This window comes from Pimephales promelas, chromosome 7 (genome assembly GCF_988280905.1).
Source record: "Pimephales promelas chromosome 7, fPimPro1.hap1.1, whole genome shotgun sequence".
NCBI classification, from domain to species: Eukaryota; Metazoa; Chordata; class Actinopteri; order Cypriniformes; family Leuciscidae; genus Pimephales; species Pimephales promelas.
In genome coordinates, this window is record NC_142775.1 from 5,152,601 (window position 1) to 5,167,420 (window position 14,820).

The 14,820-nt window shown below is 39.6% G+C and overlaps 1 protein-coding gene across 3 annotated transcripts in view; it reads left to right on the forward strand.

Moving 5' to 3' along the window:
- The window catches only part of gpr155a (G protein-coupled receptor 155a), a 33,818-nt gene extending 19,404 nt beyond the window's left edge, over positions 1–14,414 (forward strand). The window contains exons 8-16 of one of the 3 annotated variants that reach the window (XM_039647317.2): positions 628–712; positions 3,758–3,848; positions 5,129–5,330; positions 7,539–7,625; positions 7,925–8,064; positions 10,608–10,703; positions 10,808–10,872; positions 11,305–11,430; positions 11,511–11,667. In XM_039647317.2, the coding sequence (XP_039503251.2) occupies positions 628–712; positions 3,758–3,848; positions 5,129–5,330; positions 7,539–7,625; positions 7,925–8,064; positions 10,608–10,703; positions 10,808–10,872; positions 11,305–11,430; positions 11,511–11,526 (908 nt within the window). In that variant the 3' untranslated portion in view covers positions 11,527–11,667. The other 2 variants (XM_039647315.2, XM_039647318.2) reach the window with 2 other exon arrangements.
- The last annotated feature ends 406 nt before the right edge of the window (positions 14,415–14,820 follow it).

Sequence of the window (14,820 nt, forward strand, 5' to 3'; positions counted from 1 at the left end):
CTGTGATTGCAAGAGGTAAAAACGATATAAATACTGTTCGTTTTCTCACACAAACCGCTCGTTTCGTGTCTTAGGCCATCAATGTGTACTTACATTTACGAGTCATTAAATCATGTTTAATTTGGACTTCTCTGTGCATACTCTTTGAGGTGGTGACCATAGACCTCCATTATATGACTGATAGACAACAACGGTTTGACCTTTGAAAATTGAAACTACTGCGGAAACAAAGACACCTACATCTTGATCAGATAAAACATACCAAAAATTAATTTCAAAGTGAACTATCCCTTTAAATAATACCTGGCCCATAAAACGGCATTAAAAACTGCCACTCTGTTTGCAAGCGTAATTAGCATGTAACTACTAGATTGATTATCAATATTTCAACGTGAAAATGTAACAAAAAATAAAATAAATGTATGCATATTTAAAGAAAATTTTCATTGTACCCTTTATAAATTAGTTTTTATATGGAAAATATCTATTAAAAGCAGCGGGTTTGCGGAACTATAATGCAACCACTGTAGTTATGCTTATGTGGATTATTACTGAAGGAAATGTGATTGTTTGTGTGAAGGTACTTGGGTTGAGTGTGTTTGAGGTCTCGTGTGTTGTGTGGTGCAGGTCTGATCGCTCTGTCTCTGCTGCTCGTGAGGAGAGGTGATGAGCCGGGCTTCAGGCCAGGGCTCACTGTGATCACTGGCTGGGGGTGAGTGGCGCACGCAACACACTCACACAATGACCACTACTGAACCCATTCATACTCCATATGTTGAATATTTACTGCAGTATAAACCTTTCAGGAATGAGCTACTATGAGATTGTTCAGCTGTAGAATTGGTAGAGTTATATAATAACAAAAAAACTTGTTTAATTTTGTGTCGAATTACACAACACTTGTAGAAGTTGTTCACTTTTAAAAGACTTTTGCTGATAATTTACTCACCCCCCTGTCATCCAAGATGTCCATGTCTTTCTTTCTTCAGTCGAAAAGAAATTAAGGTTTTTGATGGAAAGATTCAGGATTCTCTCTATATAATGGACTTCAATGGGGTCCAAACGATTCAAGGTCCAAATGAGAGTTTCAGTGCAAACTGTTCAAAGGGCTTTAAACGACACCAGACGATGAATAAGGGTCTTATCAAGTGAAACGATCGGTGAATAACCCAAATGACTTAAAAAAAAAATTTGTTCATTTTGATGAACGAGTTCGAACAGGAGAGTCACGAACGCGCATCACAGAACAGAGCAAGGTGAGCATTTGAGCTTGTATAACTTAAACTTTTGTATTTATTTTTTAAATGAGCGATCGTTTCGCTTGATAAAACCCTTTTCATCGTCTGGAATCGTTTAAAGCCCTTTGAACAGTTTGTAGTCTGCACTGAAACTGTCTTTTGGACCTTGAACCGTTTGGACCCCATTGAAGTCCATTATATGGAAAAAAATCCTGGAATGTTTTCATCAAAAACCTTAATTTCTTTTCGCCTGAAGAAAGAAATACATGGACATCTTGGATGACATGGGGGTGAGTAAATTATCAGCAAAAGTCTTTTTAAAAGTGAACTACTCCTTTAAAGTCCCCCTGTGGTGAACATCCAGCTTTTAATGTTGTTTATATGTCTATGTGTTTTTAATATGCTTTTAAGACTAATCATGTGTAAATTCATAAGTCGACAGCATTGCTGACTAAAACTGCAGTGAACCAAAGACAGTCTCAAAAACACGGTTGGAAATCGCTGGTGTTTCTCACCTCACACACTACCTTGTAACCAATCAGATCAACGTGTCGGACGGCTTTAGCATATCATTAACAGCGAACTAGCAGGGGAGCGTCGAGAGATGACCAGTTATCCTGGTATATTTTTCTGTTGATATGAAAAATCGGGTGGATTTAGCAATATAGCGGGTGAATTATGTACATTACGAACGGGAATATAGTTTGTGTAACATTAGCAACACAGTATTAGCTGTTTGATTACATAGTCAAGCAAAAGGCTAATCATATTAATTACCATTATGTGTATGTCCGACATTATGAAGTGCGATGTCATTGTGCAGCGTTTACCTCAGTAAGTTGGCCGGATGGATCTCTGAGCTGAGTGAGTGAGCGGAGGCGGAGCTCATTTGCATATTTATAGATCTACGTATATTAAATGAGGAAAGGGTGTCGAGTTACATTCAAGCTATTTTAAGCAATGACGATTTTTTTACCACAGGAAAAAACATATAAATATGTAATTTTGGAGATCAAAGATGAGTTTTAAGGGATAAAATGATTGAATACAAGGGGACTGTATGACATTGATGGTTCCATGATGAAACTTTAACATCCACTGAAGCTTCTATTGCATCGCTGCAAAAACATGAGTGTATCCATAATAAAAGAGATTTCCTCTGAGGCATTGCCAATGACGTAAAGCTATCGTCTTCCTACAGTCTCAAAAGTACTTTAATTCAAATATATAATATTTTATAATCAGTGATTTTAAAGGGTACATATCATGCTTTTAAATCATTAATTTTTACTTATAAATCTTACATTTGTGGTCTATATAAAGCATAACTGCAATGCTTGGGTCTGAATTCCTCATTATTATAGCTCCACAGGCCCCTTTTCTGATGTGCGTCTGTGAGCGACCCGTTTCAAAGCGGCCCCTTTAAATAAAATGGAGTTGCGTCTTTTCCCGCCCGCTCTCCAGGTCGCTGAGTTCACACTCGGTTCAACTCCCCGCGTTCGGCCATTATTGTAGTTTGATTAGAGATATACGATTATATACTAGCTTCAAAGAACATTTTTAGTCACTCGTTAACAAAATGTCAACATCAGAAGACTTGTCCATCAAGCCTTACATATTCGAGCCAGAGCGAGCGATTTGAAAAAGACGAAGACGAACCTGGAGAACAACGTCTTCATACGGATGCAGGGGTATGTAACGTTAAGTTAACTATGTTGTGTTATTAGTGAAAGTCGACTATTTCTCTTGTTAAAACAAGCACACTGACAAGATAAATGACTGCGGTCTAATCTTACCACTAAAAAACTGTATTAATAATAATATAATAACTTACGTGTAGAAAAGAATCAGAAAACACAGCAGCTAAATAATAGAAGGAATTGACCCCTCATTCAGACGAAGTCGATCGGCAAACCCTTCTTTATACTGGCGGAGGTTGTTGAAGTGGGAATCCTTGAAGTGCTTCAGGTCACTAACGTACATCCAACATCCGAACATTTTGACTTGCCCTCTCGTAACTTCTGCATCATTGAGCTCGGACTACAAAATCGGAGCGAGAAATAATAATGGCGGATTGCTCGAAGTGTTGGACCGGTAGTCGATGTCCTTATTTGTCAGTTCCGCTGCAAATACGGTGACGTGATAGTTCAAAAAACGTCATAGAGAACAGAAAAATCTGAACAGGTTGAAAAATGTGACCAAACCAGAATATAAAGATATAAACGAATCACCTGAAGAGAATAATTTCATCTTTTCTGTACTTATAAACACTCCAAATATACAACAAAATGCATTTAAGGGCTAAAAAAGTGGATTTTGCATGATCTGTCCCCTTTAAGTACAGTCTTTTGTCTTTGTGTAATGTTGACTTTCGCCTCGGATCGGGACGGTTTGGTTCTTGGCTTGTAAGACTTTCTGAAAGAATGAGGAAAATACTTCTGAAAACAAGGCTTCTCTAACAACTGAACCCAGTCTTGTTGACCTAAAGGCACTGATGTTGTCGGCTGTTTCTCTCTCAGTTTACCAGTTCTAGCTGTGAGTGTCCTCCTCCTGACAGGGCAAAGAATGCCAGACACCATCGACTCCGCATTCTTCTATGGAAAGACGCAGGTACAAATATGATGAAAGCAATATTCATATCGTGCACAATCCAATCTGTGTTTATAATGCCTGACTGTCCGTACTGTTACTTTGCAAATATGTTAGTTCGGGTAAAATAGTAAGCATTGATTTATTACTAATGAAGAGACGGTCTTCTCAAGTTCAGCCTCTAATCGTGTACATCATAAACATGGCGTTATAAAACTGGGTATTAAAGGACAACTCCGGCGCAAAATGAACCTTTGGTCTAATTACACATTTCTACCTAGTCAACCGTTATCTGAGATTTGTTTTCATGATTGCCGAATGTAAATAGTTTTATCTCTAAAAACAGTTTAGCCTATAACGCTAGTATAATGCTAGTATATAGGGCATAGAGTAATGACAAATAAAAATCGCTTTACAAGGCTCAAAATAGCCCCACAGTAACACGACAGCATAATAAGGGTCCCTACATTCAAACCGAAGCATTGAGAACTTTGTCAGTGTCCAAACAGTTTAATAAGAAGATATTTTATAGACACAGTCAACTTCGCAAAAACAGGAAGAAGCCATCTTTGAAAAATAGTCTATACCAGTCGATCTACGAACGCCGATCCAAGTGCGCTGAACTGTGCAGAATCTCATATGGTCCGTTGTTTACGGAAGAAACACAAACACGAACCGTTTTCTTCTCTTCAATATGTACACGTAGCCTACTGTTCGCGCTAACATTATCACCTTATTCACATCTCTCCAGCGCACACGGATCGGCGTTCGTAGATCGACTGGTATAGACTATTTTTCAAAGATGGCTTCTTCCTGTTTTCGCGAAGTTGGCTGTGTGTATAAAATATCTTCTTATTAAACTGTATGGACACTGACAAAGTTCTCAATGCTTCGGTTTGAATGTAGGGACCCTTATTATGCTGTCGTGTTACTGTGGGGCTATTTAGAGCCTTGTTAGTGGTAATAACAAGCGATTTTTATTTGTCATTACTCTATGCCCTATACTAGCATTATACTAGCGTTATAGGCTAAACTGTTTTTAGAGATAAAACCATTTACATTCGGCAATCATGAAAACAAATTTCAGATAACGGTTGACTAGGTAACAATGTGTAATTTGACCAAAGGTTCATTTTGCGCCCGAGTCGTCCTTTAAATTAAAAGAAAACTATCTATTAATGTGACACTTAAGCGTCAGGTCATATAAGTAGTCATATGTTGTTGTTGGTGATGATAAATCTACAAATTTACATATCGTCGCTACAGGTCCTGAAACAGCTGTAATGTAGTGTGTTTTGTAGGTGCTGTGCTCATCTGTGGTGTTACTCGTGAGCATCATGCTGTGCGGGATCTCTCTCGCGCTGCTCAGCAGACGAACGCAAGACTATCACACACTCGAGCGTGGATCAGTCTCTGGCAGTGAGGAGGATGTGACGCTTCCCTGCGACACAGACACACACAGCTCTGTTGAGCCACCCTGTGCTGTAGGCAGCATCAACACAGGTAGGACACCGACGTCTCCTCCTTTATTTCTAAGGCCACGTCCACACGAAGCCGGTGCGTTCCCTATCTGATATTTTTTTCCTCGTTCTAAAAACAGAATCCGTAAACACTGCGTCGTCTCAAGAAATATCTGTGTACACACGAAACCACTGAAACCGACTGAAAACGGTGTAGTATATATGCCAGACCAATATGGGGCGCTGTATTCTACCACAAAGATACACTATGCACGGAGAAGAAGACTTTGAGCATGCGCATAACCTTGCGTGCTGTATACGAACCAAGAAGAAGAAGACGAAGATGGCATGTGACGCAGCCGACACGTGATGTGATGACATCATCGTTTCACAAAATATACGGATTGGCTGTTCACGCGAAACCGTAAGGGTGTCGTTTTCAGATTTATCCACTTTGGGACCCGGTTTCAAAAAATAGCGGTTTCACTCTCCCAAAACGACAGATCCGTGTGGACGAAACACCAATACGTAAAAATGACGTATACAGCGAACCGTGTCTTCGTGTGGGCGGGCCCTAAAACTGTGGGGCCAGATTCATTCAAATCCTTTTTAAAGTCAAGTAGATAGGAGAACTCCACAAGTGGGCTGTGCCTCTGAAAGGGGGCGGAGTCTAGTCGTGCGAAGTCTTTCTGTAGAGAGCCTAAGCCCCTCCCCTTCCGGTCGACCACCACGGGACCTTATTTCGGAAAAAATATTGTATGGTAGTCAATGGTGAGAGACAACAAATATTTTGATCTGGTTTGAATTATGCCCTGAATTACACATGATGTTTTTCAATTTAAAAGATGCATTTTAAAGTCAAGAAAGTCGCAGTTTGATGTGACTGACATAACTGTTGAGATATAAGACTACAAACACAAAATGCGCACATTTTCTCTCAATAAACGAAGCTAACTTTACCGAAGCTAACTTTACCGAAGCTAGCTTTACCGAAGCTAGCTTTACCGAAGCTAGCTTTACCGAAGCTAACTTTACCGAATCTAACTTTACCGAGGCTAACTTTACCGAAGCTAGCTTTACCGAAGCTAACTTTACCGAAGCTAGCTTTACCGAATCTAACTTTACCGAAGCTAACTTTACCAAAGCTAGCTTTACCGAAGCTAACTTTACCGAAGCTAGCTTTACCGAATCTAACTTTACCGAAGCTAGCTTTACCGAAGCTAGCTTTACAGAATCTAACTTTACCGAAGCTAACTTTTACCGAAGCTAACTTTACCGAAGCTAGCTTTACCGAAGCTAACTTTTACCGAAGCTAGCTTTACCGAATCTAACTTTACCGAAGCTAGCTTTACCAAAGCTAACTTTACCAAAGCTAACTTTACTGACGCTAACGTCTGTCATTGTTTCTTAAGTCTTACGGTATAATCGTAACGTTACACCGTCATGCCTGAGTGTTAGATACCAGACTGAACACATCTTGCTCGTTGTTTCGCTTCCCGGGAGATGTAGTTCATTGAGCGATTTTCGCATAAAACTAAATGTCACTCTTCTGTTCTATGACAAACTGCGACTTTCTTGACTTTAAGAATTATCTTTTAAATTGACAAACGTCATATGGGTAATTCAAAGCCTAGTTCAAACGGAATAAAAAGATATATAGTATCTCGTCATTGACTACCATACATATTTTTTCCGAAATAAGGTCCCATGAGCCGAAAGCGGAGGGGCGGGGGGTATGCTTGTGATGTCACTGTTGGTCACAGTGAGTGGCAAAAACACTGATGAATGCCACGAAAAACACACAAAACGCATCTAAAACGGGAAAGAGCTTTGAGGTTGAATCTGAGGTCAATGTTTACAGACCGCCGAAAGCTACAGAACAGAGAAACAAACGGACTAGCGAAGGTGAATTTATTTATTTGTTATAATTTTGATGATCATGGCATATAGATATTAAAAAAACAATCTTGAATTTGGGGTTTTCATAAGTTTTAAGCCTTAATCATCAAAATTATAACAAATAAAGGCTTGAAATATCTCACTTTGCATGTAATGAGTCTATATATTATATTAGTTTCACCTTTTAAGTTGAATTACTGAAATAAATGAACTTTTGCACCATATTCACATTTTTCGAGTTATAGTGAGCACAGAATACTGAGAATGAAAGTAGGAAGGCCATTCTGAGCCTACAAAAGCATTGAATGTGAAATCTATGTCGGTTGTTGACTGATCTTTATGTGTTCGTCAGATTGTCAGATGTGTGAGTGCGCATGTGACCGTGAGCAGAGCTTGCCTGACGTGACGAGCCCCAAAGAGGAAGCGTCCATACACACAGGTTCGCTCTTTCTTTCAGTTCCTGTTCACTCAATCTGTCTCGAGATGGATAAGACGTTGCTTTATTGGTCAGAGCTCCTCGTTTGAGACAGTTCTGTTACTAGAACTCAGTAGATTTATGGATAAGATGTTGAAATCAATGATAGCATACTAATAGACCTGTGTAATATAAAAGAATATTCATCATTGCATGATCTATGACTTCTGCTTTGATGAAACATTTTTATGGAAACTGAATGGAATACATTTCAAAAGGGGAAGAAAAATGAGATCTGCATAACATTTAAATGCTATTTTCAGGTCAGTGTAGCCAGCAGTGCTCACCCTCAAGCTGTTTGCTGGCTGAAGAGGAACAGAAAGAAGCGGATAGACAGAACACAGATATACAGTCGACGAGACACGTGCTGGTGTGTCTGTTACTGACCGTCTGTCTCCTCGCTGTGAGTACTGACAGAATTTTCATTTTGGGGTGAACTAACCCTTTAATGTAAAACACAACCTATGCGATGCCACTGAAAACCAAATTGACAGAAACTAACTGCAGAAGTGTTCACACCACTGAATCGAATGCCTGAATATTTTCCACTCTTCTTTGCAGAAATGTTTCAGATCTGTTAAATTTGATTTTTTTTTTTTCGACAAAAACTACGTATTTTGAGCACTCGATAGAAAATATAAAAGCCAATTATTAACCATACTTACGGGTTGTTTTATTCTGAGGGGCAAGTTAGTGCAAATAAACTGGGTACGTCTTTCACTGACAAGTGTTTTGCGAATTGTAAATTTTTCGAAGCAGTCGTCGGTTGAATGATGGGAACACAACTAAAGGTTGGGGATATACTGCTGTGGTGTTGTTGTAGAAATGAATTTTACCACACATCCTCATTCTTTGGAAGTGAAAATAACACGAATTTGCTGACACAGGTCCGATGTTAACCGCACGAACCAATTACAGTGTCTGAGGGTCAAAGTAGACGTCGTTCGCGGGCAGCCAACGAAGACCATAGACGAGTATTATGCAAATGTGTTTCTGCGTTACATAAGCGGGTCACGGAAGTGAGACTGGAATCCCTGACGAGTCGATTCTTTTTTTTTTCGTTTATCCTGCACTTTCGGCTTTGCAGACAAACAGCTGTGTTACACACTACATGAAGGGAATATTCGAAAAAAAACACAATAGGGACACTTTAAAGGAGTAGTTCACTTTAAAAAACTTTTGCGGATAATGTACTCACCCCCATGTCATCCAAGATGTCCATGTCATTCTTTCTTCAGTCGAAAAGAAATTAATGTTTTTGATGAAAACATTCCAGGATTTTTCTCCATATAATGGACTTCAATGGGGACCAAACGGTTCAAGGTCCAAAAGACAGTTTCAGTGCAAACTGTTCAAAGGGCTTTAAACGATTCCAGACGATGAATAAGGGTCTTATCAAGCGAAACGATCGCTCATTTAAAAGAAAAACAAGTTAAAGTTTTATAAGCACAAATGCTCGCCTTGCTCTGTTCTGTGATGCACGTTCGTGACTCTCCTGTTCGAACTCGAAATGAACGACTATTTTCCGTGTCATTTGGTTCATTTAATGAACGAAACGAACAAATTGACTCTATGATTTGTTCATTTAGATGAACGAGTTTGAACAGGAGAGTCACAAACGTGGGTCACAGAACAGAGCAAGGCGAGCATTTGAGCTTATAAAACTTAAACTTTGTTTTTTCTTTTTGAAATGACCGATTGTTTCGCTTGATAAGACCCTTATTCACCGTCTGGTGTCGTTTAAAGCCCTTTGAAGCTGCACTGAAACTCTCATTTGGACCTTTGACCATTGAAGTCCATTATATGGAGAAAAATCCTGGAATGTTTTCACCAAAAACCTTAATTTCTTTTCGACTGAAGAAAGAAAGACATGGACATCTTGGATGACATGGGGGTGAGTAAATTATCAGCAAAAGTTCTTTTAAAAGTGAACTACTCATTTAACACGTTTATAAGACCACGAGTATGTGATTTCATGTGGTTTCAGTTGTTCCTTAGCCTAACTGAGATATGGTCTGGCAAAGCGTCATAGAAAAATCATTTCCAGAGGGGCGTCACCAACGGACGTTACGTGTAGATCTAAAACCAATCAGAGCGATGAAAGCGATGACGTATGCAGAGTGATGTCTCCGAGTGTTGTTCTTTGCTCGGTTTTTAACAAAAAGGAACCGTTCAAATCACTTAAAACAGACGCGATAGCTGATTCGAACGAGTGATGTTCAACGGCGGCATCCATCTTTGTAATGTAAGCTACAAAATCTGCTTCAAAATCCCAGCGCTGTCGTCATCATGTAAAGCCCTCCCCAACATTTCTGATTGGTGCCGCGATTTCGACGGATTGGAAATGGGCTTGAATGAGCTCTTTGCCAGACTAACTTACAGAGCAAATCTAAATTTGCCCGAAGTTGTCTGGGTTTTCCCAGTCTAGTTGTTCCTAGATTTTTTTTTGTAAATTTTGAATACAATTTAGACTGAAAGTTATTGATGAATCATGATTTGTTTGTGAAAATACATTCAATTTTTTTTGTTTACTTCATATATGATACCAAATGGATACCACTCTTCTCTTTGGTCTGGGTTTCACTGTTATTTACAGTACAGTTGCAGTCCCAGATAGCAAACATGACATCGAAACAACGTTGATCTGACATTGTTTTGCTCATCGAATTAACGTTGAACCAACGTCAGACGCGTCATTCTTTCAAAACTAACGGAAAATCAACTTGAAATCAACGTTGTTTCAACGTTATGAAAGCAAACCAATTTTCGATTTTCATTTAGCTTTGAAGAATGCCGCGTCTGACGTTGGTTCAACGTTAATTCGATGAGCAAAATCAACGTTGTTTTAATGTCATGAGAGACGTCGTTTCCACGTTGATTCAATGTCAGTTTGCTGTCTGGGGTGACTCTTCATTCTGTGTGTGTGTGTGTTTGTGTGTGTGGTAGAATCTCTCCAGCTATCTATGGTGGCTCTTTAATACAGATCCAGGACAGCTGTATGTGGAGCTGCAGTTCTTCTGTGTCGTGGCCAATTTCGGGCAGGTGAGTGTGTGTGTGTGTGTGATCCTTTCACATGTGTTTTGCTGGAGTTAAACTATCCGAAGCTTTTCCTGAAACATGCATCTCTCACTGTCTTCCCTCTGTAGGGTCTCATTTCATTCACATTTTTTGGCCTTGACAAGCATTTAATTATCTCTCCGTTCAAAAAAAGGTAACTCAACTTTTTGCTGAACTCTTTAAAGGGCACAAATGATGACGAATCTATGTTTGACACACTATGAAAGCTTACTGTAATTTATTCCTCCCCATTCCTTAAGGGCTAAGCTGAAAAAACTGTGTTTTTTTTTCATATCCACAACTCATGGGATTGCAAACTTTATTGACATTTATGTTGTAAGTGGGGGAAGATTAATAAATTAATTAGCCATTTTGAAGCATTAATAGTCCAATTACTGGTATAATATCATTACAGTGTTGAGGTTGCTTCCAAAAACATTCGCAAACAGTTTTTGTGTCTTTTCTTCAATAAATGGGCTCCTGGATGGGGGAAAGAGCTTGAGTTTAAACAGTAAGAAAAACAATCCTGTTTAATGTGAATATTAGATTAGGGTAATGATTGGATGTCTTGTGCATGTTGGTAAAGGTTAGCGAGCCTGTGGCGGGGTTGGGGTCAGGAGGTCGTGGCGTCTGAGGAGATCAGACTGACCTGCAGTCAGTTCCTCACATATCATAAGCAGCAGTGCGTCAGAGACATCGTTCACAAGAAAAGGTGAGAGACTCTTCACTGCCGCCTCTTGTTGATTCATGCATTCATTCTCATGTTTGTTTTTGGTGCTTTTCTCGTTACAGCATGTTTGTTCATTAAAACATTTGCATGAATCTCTCTTGGATTTTCACCTGCCCAATTTGTGGTTCACCCCTCTTCTCTTGCTTTCTAATCATCTCACTTCCCATCCGTGTGCCGCTTGCTTCCCGTGCTCTTGCTCTGTGCTGGTGTGTGTGTTTGGGTGCAGTGGGTGACGCGTGCTCTTGCTGCTGTGCAGGTGTGGAGAGAAAAGCACCGCTGAGACGTTCCTGGGCAGCGAGATGGTCCGCTGGCTGCAGAGCGTGGGATTGGCCGCTGACCCGGGCGAGGCTTTAGCGTACGGCTCTCGTCTGCTCGAGGGCCGAGTCATTCAGCACATCAGCCTCGAGTTCGGCTTCCTGGATGAGGCCTTGCACTACCGCTTCACATAGACTCAGATCGCTTCCAAGGCTGCTGATGGCTGGACAGTGGTTCATTTTAGGGCACATTTAGAGGGATAGTTCACCTAAAAAAATTAAATTTGCCCATTATTTACTCGCCCTCAAGCCATCCTAGGTCTATATGACATTCTTCTTTCAGACGAATACAATCAAGAGTTTTATTAAAAAAATGGCCTGGCTCTTCCAAGCTTTATAGTGGCAGTGAATGGTTGTTTTTGTTTCGAAGTCCATAAAAGTGCATCTAGCCATGATAAAAGTGCATCTATCCACGATAAAAGTGCATCTAACCATGATAAAAGTGCATCTATCCATCATAAAAGTGCATCTGTCCATGATAAAAGTGCATCTAGCCATGATAAAAGTGCATCTATCCATCATAAAAGTGCATCTCTCCATCATAAAAGTGCATCTATCCATGATAAAAGTGCATCTATCCACGATAAAAGTGGATCTCTCCATCATAAAAGTGCATCTGTCCATGATAAAAGTGCATCTAGCCATGATAAAAGTGCATCTATCCATCATAAAAGTGCATCTTTCCATCATAAAAGTGCATCTATCCATCATAAAAGTGGATCTATCCATGATAAAAGTGCATCTATCCATGATAAAAGTGCATCTAGCCATGATACAAGTGCATCTATCCATCATAAAAGTGCATCTATCCATCATAAAAGTGCATCTATCAATGATAAAAGTGCATCTAGCCATGATAAAAGTGCATCTAGCCATGATAAAAGTGCATCTCTCCATCATAAAAGTGCATCTATCCATGATAAAATTGCATCTATCCATCATGAAAGTGCATCTATCCATCATAAAAGTGCATCTCTCCATGATAAAAGTGCATCTAGCCATCATAAAAGTGCATCTCTCCATCATAAAAGTGCATCTCTCCATTATAAAAGTGCATCTATCCATGATAAAAGTGCATCTAGCCATGATAAAATTGCATCTATCCATCATGAAAGTGCATCTATCCATTATAAAAGTGCATCTGTCCATTATAAAAGTGCATCTATCCATCATAAAAGTGCATCTATCAATGATAAAAGTGCATCTAGCCATGATAAAAGTGCATCTCTCCATCATAAAAGTGCATCTGTCCATGATAAAAGTGCATCTAGCCATGATAAAAGTGCATCTATCCATCATAAAAGTGCATCTTTCCATCATAAAAGTGCATCTATCCATCATAAAAGTGGATCTATCCATGATAAAAGTGCATCTATCCATGATAAAAGTGCATCTAGCCATGATACAAGTGCATCTATCCATCATAAAAGTGCATCTATCCATCATAAAAGTGCATCTATCAATGATAAAAGTGCATCTAGCCATGATAAAAGTGCATCTAGCCATGATAAAAGTGCATCTAGCCATGATAAAAGTGCATCTATCCATCATAAATGTGATGCACTTTCATCATGGAGAGATGCACTTTTATCATGGACAGATGCACTTTTATGGACTTCACAATAGAAACAGCCATTCACTGCCATTGTAAAGCTTGGAAGAGGCAGGACATTTTTCAGTATAACTCTGATTGTATTTGTCTGAATGGAGAATGTCATACACACCTAGGATGGCTCCAGGGTGTTCTACTGATACTAATAGCAATAGCCAGATGGGAAAGTATTTGGCTAGAATGAGGTCTTGATAAGTTCACCTACCTCACACACACAGGGTGGCAAAGGGGAGTTTGGAAACAAACTAAACATTTCAGGACAGGGAGTGTTGAACTGTTAGCTGAGCTGCTTTTATTTCCCCTTGACATTTGAATATTTGTCTTTTTTTATTATTTTTATAGACTGTCTGACACGTAATCCATAACAGAATTGTAATTTATTTATTTTGCAGTAATTTAATCAGGTTTAATAACAATTTTGCAGTTCTGGTGGAGTTATATTTACACCACTCTAAGTTAAGAATGTATCCCATTGACTGTTTTATTTACAATACTGGGCTCATTGATATTTTTTTGTTTGAAAAACATTTGGCAAATTTATGCAGTAAGCACCTCATTGCAGCACTCGAGATCCAGGGGGCGGAGTTGGATCCGGATCTAAGGGTTGGAGATGGGTGGGGTTAGGGATCAGGGGGCGGAGATGGTTAGGTTTAGGGATCAAGGGGCGGAGATGGGTATTATATAGGTTTAGGGGTGGGGTAGGGATCAGGGGGTTGAGATGGGTGGGATTAGGGATCAAGGGGCGGAGATAGGTAGGTTTAGGGGTGGGGTTAGGGATCAGGGGTGGAGATGGGTAGGTTTAGGTATATGTAAGGTGGGAGGAAATCCTCCCAAGAAATCCTCCAAATCCTCCCCTGGATTTCATGTTCTGCAGTGAGGACCATCTCGATGCATGTGGCAGAATCACTGTGGCAGATGGCCGATATGTATTTATTTCCATAGCATGTTTGAGTTATAACCTGTATTGAGATATAGCCCATGTGATAACTAGCCCGCACCAAAAAATTCAGATTTATTCAAATAAATTGAATTCCAAATGATTCATTGCCTTGATGAGATGTGATTGTGTTTCATTTCACAGCCACACGAGGGCGACATTATTTATTTATTTATTTTTTTGCCATTTTAAAGTCCCCGTGAACCGGAAGTTGCAAACGATTTTTCTCCAGTGCTGTGACGTATTTCCAAGTGAAACGGAATATTGAACAGAGGGCAGGGTTTTACTCTAGCGCTCCTCCTCTCCATCTCTCGCTCATAGCAAACTAACGGTTTGAGGGGAGTGGTTAAGCGTTTCCCCACCCAAACTGTGAAACCTACGTCATCAGAAAAAGAAACCGTTCCAGACCGGAAGTAACTTTTCAGATTTTGATTAAAGATTACTAAGGTAAAACATTTTTTTAATATATATTCACTTGCACGGATTAATTGTTCACCACAAGACTAGTA